Here is a 21,941-nt window from a genome sequence, read left to right on the forward strand (position 1 = left end):
ACCTACTGGGTAGTGTAGTTTTTTTTTAAATATAAATGCGTATATTGTTCAATAAACAAAATACAACACACTGCATTTGTAAAAAAAATAAATACAGGAAGTAGTATGGCGTTAACGCATGCAATCAAAAACAACTACAAGAAAATAAATGAATAGCCTACAAAGTGTATAAAAAGCAGCACTAAGCCATTAAATTAATAAATAGGCCTAAACAGCCCTTGAGAGGCAATTGTTTTACTGTTTTTTGTTTTGATGTTTTGTCTATGTTTTTGTATTGTCCATGCAGCAACTTGCCCTTATCCAAACACAAATTTCTCCCAAGGGAGACAAATAAAGATACCATGACCTTGACAAGATTTGAAGAGGAACAACATTTTAAAAAGGGGGGAAGGGAAATTATGAAATGTTTTAAAAGTAGGCTATTGAGTGTGATTTTAAAATCCACCCCAAAACACACTGGCATACAGTGTGAGTACATTAAAATAAGAATGACATGTTCTCTTGTCATGCAAGGAAAGACAGTAACAATGTTTTTAATCATATGTTGTTTTAATACACAAAGCTACAAGAACTATTTTTTTCTCCCATAGGCTACTATCTGTCATTGTGGCAAGACATTTTGCCTTAGAGGGTGTAACATTAATAATCTGTCAAGAATATATTTTGTTATTTTTAGTCTGTTGGAGGTTTTCATCCCGCTCTTTTCTTGCTGTGTCACTGAAGAAGGAGATAAATCTCTTTACAGTTGGGCCAACTCCCCATTCACCAACAACTCTGACAGCAGCAGCACACACACACACTGGGCATTTAGTGGTGAGTAACAAGTACATTATTATCATCACAATGTATGATGATGATGATGATGATGATGATGATGATGATGATGATGATGCCTTGTTCTACTATTTTTGAATTATTTGGATTTTTTGACATTATTCCATCTGTAACAGTTAAAACATGAAATAATCAGTACAATTAATAATGACAAAAAAAAAACTTTTCAACTTTTGAAATTCTTTTATTTAATAAATGATATATGAGTTATACATTAGGACTGCTTTTACAGTGGTGCCCAAACATAAGTAGACATATTTCTGTTTATTAGAAAAAACTATTACTCCATATAGTCACTGATGTAAAACTTATTTTGTTTTATATTTTGCTTACTGTAGACCAGTGGAGCTGTCCCCAGACTCATGTTACCTTGTGAGAATATTTTCCAATGTTTACCTCAATTTCTGGGATTAAATTATACAATTGACGAACTGAAGAAATCCAAAACACATTCGAGAGAGACTACAGAAAATGTTACAATCAGCGTAAATAAACTTTTCATAATTGGTTTTATCCTAGTCCAACTGAAATTACCCAATTTTAAATAACTCGACAGACCGGAGGGGTATCACGATAACCGGAACACACATGAACGTTGTGTTTCTCACCGGATCATTGTATGCAACGGACTGTCAACAAAGAATATGGCGCTGTTGTCTGCTAAGCTAGCTAAACTCTACTCGACGTTACAAATGAAAGGTTAAAGCTCTGTTTAGTGTTAAAGAAGGTAAATAACGTATTTTTTTACACATATCTTGTGTCAATAATGCCGTTTCATAGTTTTACGTCTCCGCCTTTTTGATCAGATAGCTAGCTAGCTAGGTAATTAAGTTATCGCTAGATTTTGAACCATTTTAGTTAAATGTGTCATTTTAACGACAGAAACAATCGGCGTTAACTGTCTTATTCTTCATATACATGTTTAGTAAATCCGTATAATTTTATCGGTAACTGCCAACATTTGTTTTTCGCTAGCTAGCTAACACTACAGCTAACCTACTTTCCTGTGCTAGCTCACTAATTGACATCACTGACATCAATAGCTGCCCCGGGCTTTATGTTGCCATAACAACACGCTAGAGTCACGCTAAATATTGAGTCTAGCGGTTAGAGTCAATATTTGAAGGGCATAAAAGGAGGCCAACCGTGTAGTCCCGTTCAGTTTCGTCCTTTCGTTCACCAAACTCAATACAAAAATAAGAAGATTTAATATTGTGCCCACCGTCGCGATTAAATCCGACATCTCTAGGATCAGGAAGATTTTTTATGAATAATAAGGATCTATTCCTCGGTTCGGCATACATCAGGTATTACTGTATATTTTTATTACAATTCAATATTATATATAGGCCTACGTATACTTTTGTTGTCTTTCACATCTGGAAACAACAGCGTGACAGTAGCACAAATGCAATTAATGTAGTATAACTAGTTTTTAAAGGTTGAAGGGATTTTGCATTGAGTAAATGTACTGCACACCATCAAGCCAATGCTCTTTTCCTGGAGGATCAGGTTAACACCAGCTTCTTGCTATAGCTAACAATTCAACCGTTCTCAGGTTATATGAAACTACATATTTGTGAAGTTTTTTTAAAGATTAACATCTTCAGTATGAACCCATTGGTTGAGAGCCAAAGGCAGGGTTGGGAAATCAGAAAGGATTGAGAGATGGACTAACGTATCATTGGTTTTTATGGCTTTTGTGGACAAAAAGATAAATCTAGAATAGCACCAGCTGTCCCACCCTCCTCCCACCCACACCCCCCTCCCATTCTGTGCTGCAGATGTGCAAGTAACCTGACCTGGTTGTTTTTCCATCTCTTTGTCAGATCATCTGAGCTGCTTGAGGCTGACCACTGAGCTGCAGTGAAGTCATGGTGCTGAAGATCTTCTTCCCGCAGTGCTGTAACCGGGCGGACAGTGGCCTGCTGGTCGGCCGCTGGATCTCCAGCCAGGACTCTGCCGTGGTGTTGGCGGTCATCCACTACCCATTCATCCCCGGACATGTCAAACAGTACATCCAGCAGGTCAGTGCAGAACAGGCCTCAGGTCTGTATTAGGGATACATTTAGCCCCAGTTTGTGCCTCTCATGTATTGTTGTGACATTTGAGTCACAAAGCCAGGTATTGGATTTTCCAAAAGATAAAATACCTGGTGATATAAAAAAAAAACAACAACAGAGGGTCGTTTAAAACAAAACTCACTGCTGTTTTGAAAGTATTTTGAGACTCCTTAAGGACTCTTTTAACCATCTGGATGAAAAAAAAACTAAATCTTCTGCACAATAAAACCCAAGTTGCTCCTCTTTTTTTTCTAATCCAAACAAAGATGATATCTGGAGAGACCTTTCTTCTTGCTCAGTTTGTACAACGTGAACCAAAACTGCTCAAGTAAGGTACTAAAGTCAAGTCTTTATTAGTCTCTCCTCCTCCCTCACTGCGCTCCTCAATCTCTTTGACCCAGATGCAGGCCAAGAGTGGGGTGGAGCTGTCAGTGCTGGGCTCGTGGAGTTTACCCAAAGATGGTCAGGAGGGCATGGAGAGCTTCCTCAGAGACCTGAGCACCATTTTCCCCCAGGAACGCTGGCTCCAGATCAACCGCGAGGTGGGCAAGATGGGCTTCACCTGCCAGGTCCTCCAGCGGGATCAGAGTAAGACCTTCAGACTGATATTCACTGGCTTTACACAGTAGCACTGGAGCTCTCTGATGGCTTATTTAGGACTGATAGATTATCATTACTAGTATCAATTTATATCTCATTGCAGAAGCTTTTTCAACTTAACAGGATTATTATTTAATAGAGCACTACTGGATTTGCTGGAAACTTGTTTCATCCATTTCATTTAGAGTTACTCAGTTTAGTGTCTGTGTCAAATACTTAAAGCTTTTGTGCGTAACTTTTTGATTTTAATCAACGTCCGTTACATTCAAGCCATTGCCAAATGAGTTGCTACAAAGCTAATTAAGACTATCAGCTCCACACAACTCTGTATTTCTCAGTATGGCTATGTTCTGAAGATTGTGTCGTCTGGTGACTTTCCCGCGCAGAAACTCAAGTGAAGATAATTACCTCTTCTGAAGAGTCCCATCATGTTTTTTTTTAATCCTCAGTGTCCTCCTTGGCTACTAGCAACTGCATGAAGGAGGGGAGGGGGGGAATCACAGAAGGCTTGTACCATGTGGATGCACCGAGTTTTGTTGTCATTACTTAGAATTCCTCATGGAGGAGACAGAAACGACGCACTATAGCTTTAATAAACCTCAGCAGGACTTTCTGTTCACATAAAGATAGATATTGGTCAAGAGTTGATAATGAATTTAACTTGTCATGGCCAGATGGAAGAGTAGTTCAGCGAGAGACGAAAAAGAAGAATGAGAAGGTTGACGAAGGTGCTGGAGAGGCTGGGGGTGATGAAGAAGAGCAGGAGGAGGAGAAGGTGATCTTCGTCCACTATGAGCAGAGGAAGGTGATGCTGTCACAGCTTCACCCCATCGAGAACGGAGTTCCCGACCCCAAAACTGCTCCACCGTCTGAGCTGAGACAGGTACAGGACACAAAAAGTGCTGGCTCTCGTTTTAATTTCTGTTTGTTTGATTTTTTTTTTATCATGGAAGTAACATGAATGGAAGTTAAACATTTCAGACTGACATGGCTGATCATCTTATCAGTATCTTTGAGCTCTCTATACAGGATGCAACTTTCAGAATAAAAGACTAATAATGCAGCATAAAATTAAAACTGACAAAAGTTTGGCATATTGTTCTATGTAAATGATCACAAATATGACATGTTGCCAGAAAATGTACAGAGTAAAGGGCATGTGTGAAAGAGGCTCAGGTTACAGGTGGATGTAGCCATGTGTAGCCCTAAAGGCTGATTTATGCTTCTTCGTTAAATTGACGCCATGGGTACGTAAGTAGGTACGTGGAGATGGCTGACCCTGCACCGTAGCCTCACGTGTACCTCTCAAAAAATTCGTCGCTCGGCCGTGGCTTGGCAGCGTTGCATTTCCCCCCTATATCCTGGTTCTCCTTCTCCATAAACAACCTGAAGTGGGTTAACTTTTCCTGCTACAGATTTTCAACCGTTGTCAGAAAGCACAGGGGAGACACTTTGTTTCTCTCACTATGCTACTCGCTCCAAAGCAAATCCCCATCTCTCTCTCACTTGCTCTACCACACGCTCCCCATGCACACACACATGCCGGCCCTGTTATTCTCTCAAAGAGATCGACGCCCACACCAACGCACAAGTATTAACTTCATTACACTTATGGAGGCTACGCGTGGAGCTCTGCTTTGCGTGGAGCCTCCACAGAACCATAAATCATCCTTACCATGCACCTCCTCTCCACTGGTCCAGATGTTCCAGACGGTGGCCAACAGCCAGCCTCTGTTCTTCCTGGACAGATACGACGACGGGCCGCTGAAGTCGACACACTGGCAGACTGAGGGTCGAGAGGCCAGCATCATCGTGGAGCTGCTCAAACAGGCCCTCATACCGCTCTGCATGCTCATTGGCTGGCTGCTCTCTGTATGGACCTGGGTCTGCAACATCCGGTAAGAAGAGAGGAAACTTAATGGATAAGGCCAGCAATATTATTTATGGTTGTTATTCTCAACAAAGCCTGTAATTTGTGTTGCTTTCTGTATTTATGAATTTGATCAAATATATATATATTTATACTGTGTGTGTATTTCTTCTATAAACTGATACAATATTCTCTTATAGTTGTGTTAAATTCAGATGTAGTATTCAGTTTTCAGTATCAGTTTTACAATAGATGTATGACCAAATTGTATCATATCAGTTCATTGAGAGTTAGATGTTGTGACCCATTAGGGCGATTCTATTATGGAAAAAAATCATAATCACAATTATATTGATCAATATTGAAATAATGATTATTTAAAACGATTACTCATTTACTTTTGGATGTTGCATTTATTGAACTTAAAGGTCCAGTGTGTAACGTGTTTAGTTGTTCATTATCAAAATCTGTGTTGCCCGTTCACAAACGTGTCCTTTTTCATGAATATTTACCACCACCATCAATTCCAAGTATTCCTTTTGGCTTGAAATTTTACATTTGCATTCGAATGAACTGGAGTACATGCTCCATATTCATGTGCCATCTTGAAATACGTTAGCCGGTAAGGAACATACAGGACATACTGCTCCGCCTTTTGTCTTTTTGCTGTCACATGATAAACTCACAGGTGCTGCTAATGCTGCTAATGGGTATCGGAGCTTCCCGGCCCCGGCAAGTTTGAAGAAGGAAACATGGAGGACCACACGTATTCAAAATCCATATTTCAGGAACAGGAGTCCTCTTCTTCGCAGAAGAAAAAGAAAAAGGATATTGAAAAGAGCAAGAGACCGGCTTTTTGAAGCGTGAAGGCTACCGTAGCTGTAATACGTACTTTGAACTGCGTGACCAGAGAGAGTTGATTGCGATATATGATCTCAACGCTAGATGGGAGAAATTCCTACACATTGGACCTTTTAAAAAAACAGTGAAACAGTTAAAGAAATCAACAGCGAAAACTCCTTGAACTGTGAAATTTCCCTTAATACTTTTACCCATTTAACTTTTTGAATTGCCCTTCAGAACACAAGACAAAATAAGAGTGCACTTGCAAAATGTAACATGCAAAATAATTTGCAAGCTTTTCACGATTACATTGTTTTTGTGATCGTTAGGAGCAAAATGTGATCGATTGCACAGCCCTACGACCCGTATCTGACTAGTTTCTTTACTTATCCAGATGCTGAGATACTGCACATTCCCCATCATTATTGTCATTATTGTATTTCATCTTTAGGATCTTCAGCCTTTACCCCCTGCGCTTCCTGTCCAGTAAGCTGTCCACCTGTATCCAGCTCAGCTACAGAACCGAACACATGAGGTTGCTCAGCTCACCCAAACCAGCTGCCGGACACATGCAGTTCATGAGGTGATCGTTTGTAAAAGCAGCCTAGAAAATCCCTTATGTTACGGACTTTTCTGTGCTGAAAGTGACACCACACCTGCCGTTAGTAGCCTTCATGTCTGTCTGTCTGCCTGTAGGAAAGCGAACATCGTGGTGTCGTTCCTGGTGGATGTGGCTCTCGGCATGTTGCTCATCTGGTGGCTCTACAGAGACAACCACATCACCATGTTAGCCAACATGCTGGTGCCTGCAGCAGATGTAAGTGTGTTACCAAGATCTGATGACACAAAATTCCCCCCCAAAAAAAAGTATGTTGTGGTACATTCTACCTCTTTTTTTCAAACGGTTTACAAACAGAAGAAATAACAGGATATCAAGATGATAAAATAATTAAGTCATTCTCACAGTACAACTCTCTCAAAATATATTAGTGGAACAAAACTATCATTTATTATCTCAAGACATTGAGATATTTAAGATGTGGTCTTGAGATAATGGGTCCAAAACTATTATCACTTTTGTCTTCCATGCAAAAATGCCATACAATTTTTAAAGGGTTTCTTGTTGTGAATTGAAAACAAGGCATTTTCACGTTACTGCAAGATAGATTAGGTTTAGGTCAAGTAAATATTGACCTGCATACTTCACTATGAGCCTTTCACTATATAGTAGATAGATTAAAAATTGTTAGCACACAGTCTACTGACAACTGAGCAAACAACATCCTCAGACGTGGCTAAAAACTCCTAAAAAGTGAACCGGTGTGGTCAGTTTTCTTTGTCCCACCATTTACCCTGTGTGATTCTTCCTCAGCATGTGGCTAAAGAGCTGGATGAGCTGCTGCAGTGGCTGATGGGAGCTCCTGCAGGGCTGAAGATGAACCGGGCCCTGGATCAGGTTCTGGGCCGCTTCTTCCTCTACCACATTCACCTCTGGATCAGTGAGTCGCAGCAAAAAACACACCCAGGGCTTTATGTTGTGCTGATATTCTCCGCTTATACAGGGGTCTTAAAAAATGTCTAAAATATCAAAATCAAAATTGTAGGCCTTAAAAAGTCTTAGTATTGTGTTCTAGGTCTTAAATATTTTTTAATTGGTCATAATTTTCCTACGTCAATGTAACGCTACCTCTAATGCTCATTGAAATGTTCCTGCAGCGCTTTAAAATGTTTTTGTTTTTTTATTCTGTGGTGGTGTAGTCTGTCGCTAGTCCAAATATAATCCGCTGTATTACGACTACAATTGAGTCCAACATGCAATTTATATTGCAGCCAATCTAGATACCAGTCCTATAATGCCAATGAGGTAAATTGGAGGATTGTTTCAGACAATGTTTCCGGACTCTGACATCTGAAGTGATATAGATCTTAAATTTCATTCATAATGGTCTTAAAAAAGGTCTTAAAAAATCTTAAATCTGACTTGGTGAAACCTGTAGAAACCCTGTTATAGCTGACCATTTTAACGCTAAAAACATAGAAAACAGGACTAAAAGCGCTGCTAGTGGCCCTGCCTTTGATTTCATCATCTTTCCATCCAGGCTACATCCACCTGATGTCTCCCTTCATTGAGGGGATCCTGTGGTACGGAGGCCTGTCGGCCTGCTTGGGCCTGACCTTTGCCCTCTCGCTGCTCTCAGACATGGTCGCCCTGCTCACCTTCCACATCTACTGCTTCTACGTCTACGGAGCCAGGTGAGACCCCAACACAGGTTCCACTGCTAGTTTAGGTTTAGTTTGATCACTGCTACGAGCATGTTAGTCAATATTTTAAGAGAAGTTTTTGGTTCAACAAGTGTTGATCCATGTAGATTTATCTTCTCTGAAGACTGAATCACTGATGCTAAGTCATGATCGGGTCAAAGGTTTGAGCCATTTGATTACACAAAGTTTTTGAAAGTGTGTCACTTCAATATTTTGACAAGTAGGGCTATTTTGTATCTACCTGAAGCAGTCCAGTGGTGTAAATTTAGTCTGCTTGGGAAAATGTTGCAGTCCTGGTGGGGCCGTGCAATTAATCAAAATTTTAAGTACGATTTTGGCTCCTCATGATCACAAAAACAGAATAATCGAGAAAAACAACTATTTTGCACATCACGTTTTGTAAGTAAACTCTTATCTTAAACTCTTGTCTTGTGTTCTGAATGGGAAAAAAAGGTTCAAACGGGAAAAGTATGAAGGGAAATTTCAGTTCTAGGTGTTTTCACTGTTCATTCGTTTAACTTTTCCACTGTTTTTTTAAATTCAATAATTGCAACATCTTTCCAAAAGTCAATGAGTAATCGTGTTAAATAATCGGGATTCCAATATTGACCAAAATAATCGCGATAATGATTTTTTTTTCTTTCTGCTTACACACAAATGATCCAGTTTGACATATGATTGTCACTCAACAAAGGATGATACATTTGGGGTTGCATGCTCATGAATGGGTCACTTGTGTGGTGTTTGCTTGCATTAGTGAATTGTTCAAAATGAACACAAGGAAATTATCGCAGCTTGCAAATTTGGTGAAACAGGCCCATGGTGAACTGGGAAGATCTCACTGATTTATCTATTTCCCTTTCTTGCCTCGAGTGTCTTTTATAAGAATTGCAGTTTGTTTATTTAGTTTAAGAGTTGAGTCTGAATGCACACATTATCTAACTTGGCTATGTGATGCTTCTACTGCTCCAAACCATTTGTTCTGTACGAACAGAATACTAGACATACAGTATGTACTATACTACAGTAATCTATAGTATACTGCTTTTGCAGTCAGTATTTAAGAAATACATTTAATACTAACAGGAAACGATAAAATACTGCATGTACTCCCATTAGATGTCAGTTAAACTGCAGTTTTGACTCTTGAACTTGAAGAGACGGCAAAATGTTTTCAGAAGATTTAATACTTATATTTTAGGTTTTTTTCAAGGTCTTTCTATAGCTGTCTCACCATCATCCACAATTCATTATGTGTGATGTTTTGCAAGTGTTTTTAGCATGCATGCTAACATTTTTGAATATACTTACTTTTCTTACTGTGAACACACTACATAGGACACTACATACTAAAAAATGCTTTTGAGAAATGGTATGTTTGATTGTATTGGTTGAGACACACTGTGGATTTGGGAGATATTCCTTTTGATTACCTGCAGGGGACGTATTTTCCCAACCTATTTCTTCCTCCAGTAGAGACATTTTCATTACAGTTTTTTTATTGACCCGTACATTAGAGTCATGGTTTAACCTTTCTGGGTGTCATTGTGGGGGGGGGTTGAGTGAAGGATTGTGGAGGTGGGGGCACAAAATGATCATTACGGTGCCTTCATGTGCACCAGGAGAGTAACATTAAAGAAAGGATCATCCTCTTGGGTTTCATGGCAATCTGCTCTTAGATTTAGATATTTGTCCTGGGCCCTGCTGTTAATGGGAGCTATTAATCATAACAGTTAGAGCGACTTTGTCTCAAAATAATTCAGGAATGGGCTCATGGAAACCAAAAATGGACCTATGGTTTAGGAAATGAACCACAGAATAAACAGAAAAAGTGTATTTATGCAGCAGCATAACAGCTACATTCAAAAGCACATGCCATAGTTATTATCCCTTTAATTATAACTAGTACGGCAATACATAAATCATCTGAATCCGACTTGCAGAACAGAATGTTTTGTTTTAAGTCATTGTTGCGTAACTGGGTCAGACGCTTATAAAAAAATTATTTAGTGCCTCACGTTGTTTTCTTCAGGCTGCCTCAGTTGGTACCCACTCCTTCTAAAAGGGAAGAGTTGAAGAGAAGTTTGCTCAAGATGTTTGCTTTTTCTGTACTGTTTAGGACAATATAATCATTGAGGAGAACAGAGAGTAAATATTATGAAAATCCAGCTGCAGGATGATCCAAAGAATTTAAACTCTTGTGATTGTGAAAGCCTAATGATAATGTTAACAGTGTCACTGGATCCGTAGGAAATCAGATTACGTTTGTAATTCTACCTCCTTTTTTTCGTGTTTAATTTTTAGCCATGCTAGCAGTGGCAATGTTGGTCAGTCCATTGCCCCACCACTTTGGTCCAAACTGAAATATTTAAACGACTGTTAGACAGATTGCCATGGAGTTTAGTTCAGACATTCATGATCCTCAGAAGATGAATCCCTCTGTCTTTAGTGATGCGCTGACTTTCCCTCTAGCGCCACCATGATTGGGTTGACATTTATGGTTTTATGTAAAATATCTCAACAATGTTAGATGGATTGTGATGGAATGTGGTTCATCATTCATCCACTCATTAAGACTGAGAGATATAAATATAGTTTTGTTGCTACTTCTTTGCTCCTCGAGGTGGCATTCAGCACATGGGCGAGGGAAACTTGAACATAGGTTAATTAGCTGAAGAGAGAGAGGTTTTTAAAGGGAAAGGCGGACAGTAGGGCTGGGCGATATATCGATATTATATCGATATCGTGATATGAGACTAGATATTGTCTTAGATTTTGGATATCGTGATATGACATAAGTGTCTTTTCCTGGTTTTAAAGGCTACATTACAGTAAAGTGATGTCATTTTCTGAACTTGGCCTGAAATTGCCCTCTGGCTATTTTTATCTAAGATATTTTTTTTATTTAAATGTGCACCTTATGGAGCTTTGATTTAAAAAAAAAAAAAAAGGTACTCCTGTTGTTATACAGTATTTATGTTTACATTACATTGTTATTTGAACAGCTGAGCATTTAATCATGAACAAGGTGAAGAAACCTGTTTGTTATTTATTCATTTGATTTTGCAACTGTTCACTGAAATAGCCGGTTTCTATGAAACTACTTGTGACATGTCATATTTGGCTTTGACTTTGACTGAACTGCTCTCACTTTGCGGAAAAAAATATCGGGATATATATCGTATATCGATATTCAGCCAAAATATATCGGGATATGACTTTTGGTCCATATCGCCCAGCCCTAGCGGACAGCAGTTTGAGGAAAATAACAGATACCCCAGCCACGTTGGTCCAAAGTCTGGACACACAGTTGCTCTAATGAATAAAGAGAGAAAACCTGCACTTAACCTTTTCACTGGTATTTTTTATTCATAGATAGACCAATGTTGTGATAGATCATAATAGAATTGTCTAGCAATATATTGATAATGGCAGGATTGTTGTATCGTGATGTTCTCGGTATTGTGAGCCATGTATGGTGTACTGATGGTATTGTGAGGTACCCTGTGATTCCCACACCTAATGTTGAGGCATGTAAAGGCATGTCCCCACTGTCCTGTTTGGAGATGAAAGTAAATGTCTGGTGATATTCTATTAAATCAGGGCTGTTAAGTTGACTCTTGAGGTAGACTCACCTTTGATTCTGTTCATAGTATTAATATGGTATATTCATATTTGAATAAAAGCTTCAGATCTGTGAGTCTGATGCGTGGTGTGATGGAATGGAAGGCTGAACGCTGTTAACAGTCTTGGATGTTTGAGAGAGGATTGGCTAAATTATGCATTTGCTCTAAAGATAGCTTGGCTCCCTCGCCCGTGGTGCATAATGAAATATTACCAACTTTTCTTGTTGCATATTTATGTCCCAGCTGCTCTTGGAATATGGACGTGTGTGTGCGATTCTTGTCTGAGTAACGTATTAAATCTTTATGCCTGGACCTAAAAATATCTCCTGCTGTGATCACAATGCAGTTTCTACATTGAAGAGGATGAAAAAATAGCTATCGTACTTCAGAATTAGCTTTAGGTAGCTTTTATATCTGCCTTTAGGAAGAATTTTGCACGAAAAGAATGTGAACACTATTAATAAATGGTTCTTAAAAACTGATTGATATTCTTTAAGTTACAGCTAATTTGTTTTTTGTTACCAATATTTAGATAGTATTTATCATGTGTCCCCATTTCCTAAAGTTCCCCCCCCAAGGATATTCATCAACATTCAAATTAAATATGCATTGAGTACATTACAATCCAAAGACAAGACTGTACATGAAACACAATTATGTAACTTGTAACATATTCCCATTTCCTTCCAGGCCTATGTACACAGTTCTGTTTGTCTTCTTTCTTTTATTTATATGTTAAAGGTCTGTTGAGAGAACCTCCTATTTAAGTAAACAGTTTTTTGCTTTGTTATGTAATTGATTAAAGTGTGGCTTAAATGTGTGCCACAGAGGAAATGATAACCGATCCAATGTGATTGTAGAGATGAATGTGTTGGTTTTCTTCTCCTGCTGCTTTTTAAAAAAAAATTGTTTCTTTGAATATGTAAGAACAGGATGACAAACGTATGAATACTTGTATTTCTTCTGTAAATGCAACGGTTACCAGTAAAAAGAAATGTGCTGTAAATTTAATTAATTTAATACAAATAGATTAAGTTGTGTCAACAAATATACACATCATCAGTTAGTGGGGTGCCATGTTTTTCATTTCTCTCCATATTCGAAGAATTGATGGTGGGAAATGTGGATGTGGAGTTCTTTTGCATAAAATCTTAAATGGAGGTTTGGCCTATAGCTAAAGCTTCTGTTGTAATCCAACACTACTGAAACACTATTGCTGATCAATATTTACTGTCTGATCAGCCACTTGGATCAATCCCCGCAGTACTTGACTAAACTCTCATATTCTAAAAGCACCCCAACCAGTTTCTGTCACTCTCCCCTCTCCCTTTGCTGAAGCCCATCTCCTTTATTGTCTCGCCCTATTTCTTCTGTCGTATGTATACTATTGTAGTATTATATAGTAGTATTATTGTTTGCAGAATGATGTCATCAGTTGTGTCTGTGTGTCTGTTAGGTTGTACTGCCTGAAGATCTACGGCCTCTCGTCTCTCTGGAGGCTCTTTAGAGGGAAGAAGTGGAACGTCCTGCGGCAGAGGGTGGACTCCTGCTCCTACGACCTGGACCAGGTAACACACACACACACACACACACACACACACACACACACACACACACACACACACACACACACACACACACACACACACACATCATCATCATTGTCATCATACCACTAGTACATACGTTTACTGTGAGTGTGTTATGTGGTGTTTCAGCTCTTCATTGGGACGCTGCTGTTCACCGTCCTGCTGTTCCTGCTGCCCACCACAGCGCTCTACTACCTGGTCTTCACTCTGGTAAGACAGGTCACAAGTGAAGTAGTCTCGCATTGCCAGACCTATCTCCATAGCGCTGTGGAGATAGGTCTGGCTCCTCCACAGATACGTTCTGGGATAGGAGAAAGAAAAGCTCTGGGTTGTTTGTATTTCTTTAAACCAATCACAATCGTCTTGGGCACTAAGGTCTGGACGAGGAGATAGTGGCTCTGCAAAATAGTCTCTGGAAGGAACTTGTTTTGGTGAAACATTTGCAGCCCGCAAAAGAAAACGCCACCTACAACATTAGATGAAGTTAACTGCTATTTAAATTAGCTGGATACATGGTTAAACATCATTTGCTCTTATCAGTGTATCACTGTGTGTGGGGTCCTAAAACATCTCAGTTAGACAGTAAATGCTGTAAACATATTCTTTTGTAAATCTTTACAATCATTCCCCGAAAGAACCAAGTAGGCCTGTCTTGTTGCACGATCAACAACGGCAACTCCCAGGGAACGGAACATCTGATTATCCTTGAAACGAAATGTAGTTGATCCAGATTACAAGTGAAGAAACTTTAAAGGGATAGTTTGGATCTTTTGAAGCGGGTTGTATGAGGTATTATTCATAGTCAGAGTATTACCTACGGTAGATGGCTGTCGGCACGCCCCCATTTTGTAAAAAAAGGCAGGAGTACCAACACGGAAGCTAAGCAATGTACTGCTGTGGACGGGGGGGCAGCAGCTAAAGGTATTTTAAACACAAAAAGGAGCACCTAAAAATAAAAATCAATATACGTTTAAATGTATGCTATATTTAACATATTTTCACGGCTTTACCTTGCCGTCGGACAGCCCGTTCCAACAGGGAACTCAAGCCGTTAACTACGTTGTCTTAACATCCACCAGACTCCTTTTGCCAAAAAAACGTCATTTCACCTCGCAGAACACTGGAGTTGCTGGTCTACCGCTGCCTCCATCGATTTGTCTGTGTTACTGTGTGACTGTGGTGAATTTGAACTAACCCTTTAAAACACCAAAGTCACACAAGGCAGGATTGGATATGTTGGATGATATCTGTACGGGTTGTCTTACATTGACATAATCCCTTGGTCAACACGATAAGGGTTAAGTTTAAGTCTTCCTACCAACCACTACCACGGCTTCTGTGTTGACTTAGGAGACAAAGGAGCAGTTGATCATGCTGCAGGAGTGGTTTGACACAGTGACAACGTGTCACTATTGTCTTATAACTGACGTAAACGAAAACTGACGACAGTTGCTATTTCTGTGGAGAAGCCAGATACAAACTTAACAGCCACCTTTAGAATCTGCGGGGGATGTGATTGATGGCTATGCGTAGAATTTGGGTGGAGTTAACTCTTTAAATAAATTCATGAAAAGCTTGCTTCAATTTGTTCACTTAACCACAGCAGTTTGGCCCATTTCCAATTTTAAAAACCTTTCTAGACTAGCTTAATATGCGACTCCAGCTCTAACTATTTCCATTCCGGTGTGATTGTTTTGAACGCTTGTGTGTCCCTGTGTTGTGCAGTTGCGGCTGGTGGTGGTGCTGTTCCAGGGCGTCCTCCACCTCAGTGTGGACTTCATTAACTCCTTCCCCCTGTTTGCAATGGGCCTCCGCATCACTAAGCCCTACAGACTGGCAGGTACATCACCTCTTATCATGCATCTACTTTATTTGTGTAAAACTGCTACTGTTACCAAGATGAAAGTTAACTGCTGTTAAAGTCAAATGAAATAGAATCAGAATAAATTAGAACAAATGTGTTATATTATTAAAATATAAAGCTGGATGCTAACACCACAGGTTCTCACTGTGAAACAGGTGCGCTAGTTAAATTTTTTTCATTCATTCATTCAACCTTTTATTTATTTATTTATTTTATTTATTTCTTTATACTCGAGAGATCGTTGAGGGGAAGCCCTCATTTACAATGACACTGAGTTATAAAGACAAAGAAAACACTACAGAAAAGAAAGCAACACCATCATAAGAACATAGAAAGATACTTAAACTTTCCGAAATTGAAAAACAATTTGATAAACTACGATCTAGACAACCAGGATGCGAAAAAAATACAACTATGTAAAGCAATTACAAGTAGCAGTCTGGATGTCCAAAATCTGATTTCTAAAATGTCCAAAAGGCGCAAGTGAGTTGATTTCAAGAAAATGTTGAAAGTGTTCAGACCTACTTTACTGCTTACAGTTTGCTTATAAAAGAGGGAAATTGAATATGTGAACACCTAATGAGTTTATGTTAAAGCCATATGGAAGAATGATTGGACAGACAGTTGGATGACCACATGATGCAGGGTATCTGCAGGTCATTTAGTCTGAAAATGAAAGTGGTCATTTTATGGGTGGATGAATAGATGGATGACACAGTTGAGTCTGGACGTATACTCTATTTGATGTGCGTTTGTGTTGTGTACTTTACAGAGGGAGTAAAGTTCAGGGTGCTGTGTGAGGAGCCTGGGACGGCCCTGCACCTGCTGATGGAGGTAAGAAGCCCCATTTTGTTTCTGTTTTAAAGATCTTTAATGTAGAAGTTGAAATGGGTCTAGTTCTATCCAGCTGAAGACAATGTCCAAAATCAAGTCCTTTCACTCACATAATAAACTAAAGAGAATTATTCTCACTCATGTTCCCTGTCACCTTCACAACTGTATCCTCCTATATATTGGCATTGATCAGTTTTCTGTGTCCTATCCAGTCCATAGACTCTCTGCGTCTATGGACTCCTCCACACGCAGGTTTAGGCTTCATTTTTGCCACTACAGACAGGAAGTGAAGCAAGATTTGAGTTCATGTCATTTTGATCCAGTGTATGATTTGTGCATTTGGATCAAATCAAAAAGGAATATTAGCCTTAAGCTGTTTTCTCATATAGATAGATAGATAGATCTTTATTGTCATTGTATGCAATACAACGAAATTCTGTTGGAGCAATCCTCTCCAAATAGCAGCATAGAGTAAAAAAAGATAAAATAAAGATAAAAATATAGCTACACCCATATACACATCCATACATGCGTACGCACACACATGCATACATAAGTACGCACATGCATACATACATATATACATACATACAAGTACACGCACACATATACACTAACACTACCACTAACACATTCTCAATAAATAGATAAAACAGCTAAAAACTGTCACAGCCGTTATTGTACAGAATACGATTGCACTGAGTGGGTGAGAGATTTTTATGTTTGTATGCGTGGCTATATGTGTGATTTTTGTAATATGTTCACAGCTCTGTGGAAGAAGCTGTTTCGAAGTCTATTTGTACGTGTACTGGGGGTTCTCAGTCTGCCTGAGGGGAGGGTGGTGAACAGGGAGTGTCCGGGGTGCGATGTGTCCTGCCTGATGTTTGTGGCCCGTGTAAGAAGACGGCTTGAGTATAGTTCACTCAGGTTTGGTAGGGGGGTGCCAATTATTCTCTCAGCCGTCTTGACAACCCGCTGCAGGTCCTTTCTGTCTGCTGCAGTGCAGCTGGAGTGCCACACGGCAGTATGTCAGGGTGCTCTCAATTGTGCATATGAGCTGCGGACATTGTCTGGGGTTTCACTTTTCACACATGTAGCACACAACAGGAGATTGTCTGCGTCAGACGCATTCTCACCAAACGCAGATTACACCGCAGTCCCGTAGCCGGTTTGTAATTTGTTCATAAACAACCGAGTCTCTTGCCTTTCTTGAACTTGTCTGACGATTTGGCGTTGGCCCTTGCAGACAGAAGTTCCTGAATCTTGTCGTCTCTACAGTTAAACATTTTTGTTGCCGTCTTTGTGTAAATCACCCTTCTTCTTCTTCTTTACCCTTGGGTGTTTGTAATCTTCCGGTTTCACGCCAGCCACTTGATAGAAACGTCATTAACACATCTATAAAATATCTTATATTTGCACTTTCAGAGATTCAGGATTTTTTCATGAGAGAGAATGTTGATGTGCCTTTTAATTAATTTTTTTGGCATTTGTGGAAAGCTCACATATCAGACACAAAAGAAGTAGTGAAAGCACAGTCTTAAAATATGTCTGGAGGGGAATTTAATTTTTAAGTTAGTTTGTGGAATAATGCATTTATTCTGAAGGATTTGGGCCAAATCTGCAAAAATATTTTCCTCCATGTCCGTTCTGGGGCTTTGTATTATGGAGTAATCTTTTACTGTAGTTTTACTGAAATTATACTTTTTCAACCTTGCAATACAAATTATGTAAGCACTTATTATTATTATTATTATATATTATATGATCATGCTCTTGTGTTTTCCTCCTCAGATTAACCCTCTGAAGTGCAGTGCAGTGGTTCAGACCTACCGCACCCTGACTTACAGCTGTTACCCCAAAGACTCGTGGGCTGCCCTGGTCAAGAAACTGTTTGTTGGGGAGCTGATTTACCCGTGGAGACACAAAACCACCAAGACTGACTGAGAGACATCGGCCAGAGATGTGAGCGAGAAAGAGAGAAAAAGAACAAGAGAGATTAGGGAACAAAGGAAAGGGAAGGGACTGAATAAATAGTGAGATGGAAACAGACAGATAGAGGGGAAAGAGGGGGAACAAGGGTGAAATTGGTACCTTAGAGTTACGCAGCTTTCATCTTAGATTGGAATAACATCAAGAAAGTTTGTTAAGACTGAAGCTGCCAGTTCACCACACTTTTTTTCATCCGAGCAGCTCAAGGAAGAAGAACGAAAACACGTCAGTGTTTAAGAGTGCAGCCAACATGGCAATGTCCGCCACAAACCTAAAAACCAGCAAATAGTCCCGTCCTGTTTTTGTTGTAAAAACTGTGATTGTAAAATGCCTTTCAGCACATGATAAATTCTTTTATTTGTATTAATGATATTAAGGACTTGACATCAGCTGTTTTCTTGTGTTGTTGAGGTCAAAAATTAAATTAAATATGAGAACTTAAACTCCAGTAATGAACTTATATGCAACGTGTTTCCCACAAGGAAACTACATTACATTACATGTCACTTACCTGACGCTTTTATCCAAAGCGACTTACAATTGCTATGTATCAGAGGTCGCACACCTCTGGAGCAACTTTTTGTTAAGTGTCACACTTAACAACTAGGATCACATTGGTTGATGTGTCGCAGTGGGAATTGAACCCAGATCTCCCGCACTAAAGGCAGGTGTCATAGCCACTGCGCCATCACCACCACTAAACTAAAGGACCAAAACAATTTGTTCATGTGTGTTTGAATGTAGGACACAAAGATCCCACATTATCGAATAAGATTTAAAGACCTTCTGACTTTGTTTGCCCCCCCCCCCAACATGTCGGGGAAATCACCGTTTGTATGACCAGCAAACATACTCAAGTCAGTTCACTGTAGGTCAGTCACTGGACATCTAAGCTCTCAGCTCAGTGTAATCCCCCATGAAACACTTTACAGACAGGTGCGTATTGTCTCTCACTGACGCTGCTATTCCACTGGCTTAAAACGCTTGTAATTTCCCCATTGGGGATCAATAAACAGTATAAATTAAATTAAATCACACACCGCAACACCCAAAATATTGTCCATTGCCCCCCGAAGGCTAAATTGGTGTCAGACTGATGGGTTCCGAGATCGCCACTTTGTTATTGGCTCCGTCCGATACATTGGACAAAGTAGCTTCTAGAGGGATTCCATAACGTTAGTCGTGTTACAGCGAGGCTATGTAACTTGCTGAATACTAAAACATAGCCCAATAGTAGCTCAAGTAAAAAAGACTCATCAAATCAGTGAATCAACTCAGTATTTAGCGTGAAAATTCCTACAAATCTTAACTCTTAAAAGGGGCAGAATTCCACTTAGAAATCAGGTATTTATGTATACTATTAACTGCACTGATAGTTGTAATCTTTTAGATTTTATATTATTAAATTATTAGCAGGAGTGTGCTTCTAATCACACTAACTGGACAAACTGATTTTTTTCTTTTTTTATATATATATAACTACTTCTTTTTAATACTGTGTTTTGATCGTTTAAAAGTTTAAGTCAAAAAATCTAATTAGCTTAATTTCAGGTTCATTTGTTGCCATATTTCCTCCAAACACTGGAACTATTTGCTTCTGACAGGTGAGTTACATAGGGAGATGAACAGTCATGCCATACTGTTCTGGTATAAAGCAAATCCTTGTCTGATTCAGCTCTGGGTCAATTTGTCAGCATTTGTCTTTTCTGGGGGTTTTTTTATGTGCCTGTTCATGTCATTTTTAATTAAATCTTCTTTTATTCTTAGTAACAATCAACCTGAACCAGCTCTGATTAGAAGAAACAATCCAACAATTTGGGATTTTGGCTTGTTGTCTGTCTTGCTTAGCACGAACTGCAGGTGAACTACATGAGACAGCTTTGGAGCAGTTGGAAGGTGTATTTTTTTTCACTTTTGATAGTGCTGAGCTAGCAATTTCCCACTGCTTCCAGTCTTTGTGCTAAACTAGGCTAAACATGTCATGGCCAATCTCTGTACAGGACACACAAAGATGAAACTGATGTCATTTCATGGTTAGGCAGCAAGATAACAGATTTCCCAAATTTACAGACTGAATATTTAATGTGAATTATTGCTGTTACTGTTTTTCCTTTCACCTAACTCTTTACACCCTCTTTAGCATCCTTAACTCAAATTTGTCGTTTTTAACAGTTAAACTGTTTAATTTGCATTCTTATTTTTTCATGTTTTATTTTAGAATCTCCTATTGATCTGTACTAAATGTTCCATTTCCATTTAATAAAATCCATGCATATATACGGTATACTGTTGGTTTCTCTTCTTTTCAAATGAGACTTATCTGTTTATACACAGCTATTAAAATAATTGTAATAGAAATTATGATTTTACATGATTTAGTCTAATCTGTGATGTCAATAAGAGACAGAACCCAGAGTCGCTCTGTTATTAATTAATTCCAAACAGTATTTATGTGCTTAGATTTAATGGAATTTATTTTCACAGCACTGAACGATATACATTACGTGTTGCTGCAGCCTGCATCTTTCCAGTTTTCCAGTTATCCTGTGACTTCATACATATGGAAGAAACTAGTTCCTGCAAGGTATGATGATGAAAACATTTATTATGCATTATAAGGTTGAAGGTGGAGGCATTTTGTAATTATTCTTTACTTATGACAGTTGCTCAATCTCTTCTAGACCTGGAAAATAGAAGTTCCTGAAAATTAAGTTTTTATTTAAAATTATTTTTCAGTTATTTATGTAGAAGTAAATACACCGAATGACTTTTGTAGGTAATTACTTTTATTGGTTTTTTTTATTGTATTTTTGACTTGCTTAATGTGTGTGTGCATTTAAGGTTTATGATCCAAATCATTCTTTTTTTTTTCTTGGATTGTAATGTACTTATTCTCATATGCTTGATGCTTTTCAGAATAAAAGCACTTCGCTATAGCCATAGTTTGCACAGCCTGTGCTGGGTCAGGTTCCCTTAAAATGCGTGTGTTTAATGTTTATTTGTTTAACTCAACATTTCAGATTCAGGATCACTAGCCAGGTACTATGTGAAGGAATCAATTAACTAATTATTCATTTTGAGCACAAATTTCAGGTTTTATTTGAGATAAAAAGTTAAAATTTGAGTCATTTTGTGATTGTGGGAGGCCTGTGTCTTTCATTAGTTAACTTGTTAATTGCTTTCTTAATATGATTATCTTTAATTAATTAAATACCAGATCTAAAAATATAGTTATTTCCTTTTAGATGCTTAAAAAGTAAATATCCCATGTTGCTCTACATTTGAGATCACAAATTCTAGTACTGAAGGATAGTAACATTTTATGGGTAATATCTGCAACTTTTAACCCAATCAATCAATCAATGCTGATTTTCAACAGCATGTACAATAGTGGCTTCAAATGCATTAAAGGAGAAAGTATGATATATTTCCAAGCTGTTACCACTCTGAGTGTGCTTTACTCATCATATCTTTAATGATCTCATTCAAGCTGTTGCTGCCATACAAGTCTGTATGCTTCATTCAGTGTGTGTGTGTGTGCGTGCGTGCGTGCATGCGTGCGTGCGT

General features: G+C 38.8%; 1 protein-coding gene across 1 annotated transcript; it reads left to right on the forward strand.

Moving 5' to 3' along the window:
* Positions 1–1,427: 1,427 nt before the first annotated feature.
* Positions 1,428–20,651, forward strand: pigq (phosphatidylinositol glycan anchor biosynthesis, class Q). Its single transcript, XM_028600677.1, has 14 exons — positions 1,428–1,561; positions 2,664–2,861; positions 3,299–3,485; positions 4,172–4,380; positions 5,199–5,395; positions 6,662–6,793; positions 6,907–7,027; positions 7,583–7,709; positions 8,310–8,463; positions 13,555–13,666; positions 13,817–13,897; positions 15,413–15,527; positions 16,324–16,385; positions 18,177–20,651. The coding sequence occupies exons 2-14, from the start codon at positions 2,709–2,711 to the stop codon at positions 18,327–18,329; spliced, it is 1,803 nt and encodes a 600-aa protein (XP_028456478.1). The 5' UTR covers positions 1,428–1,561; positions 2,664–2,708; the 3' UTR covers positions 18,330–20,651.
* The last annotated feature ends 1,290 nt before the right edge of the window (positions 20,652–21,941 follow it).

Source organism: Perca flavescens, chromosome 15 (genome assembly GCF_004354835.1).
Source record: "Perca flavescens isolate YP-PL-M2 chromosome 15, PFLA_1.0, whole genome shotgun sequence".
Lineage (NCBI taxonomy): Eukaryota > Metazoa > Chordata > Actinopteri > Perciformes > Percidae > Perca > Perca flavescens.

Coding starts and splice junctions, on each gene's coding strand:
- pigq (XM_028600677.1), top strand. CDS start 2,709: ATGGTGCTGAAGATCTTCTTCCCGCAGTGCTGTAACCGGGCGGACAGT. Junction 7,710..8,309: donor CCACATTCACCTCTGGATCA/GTGAGTCGCAGC, acceptor CTTTCCATCCAG/GCTACATCCACCTGATGTCT. Junction 8,464..13,554: donor TTCTACGTCTACGGAGCCAG/GTGAGACCCCAA, acceptor TGTGTCTGTTAG/GTTGTACTGCCTGAAGATCT.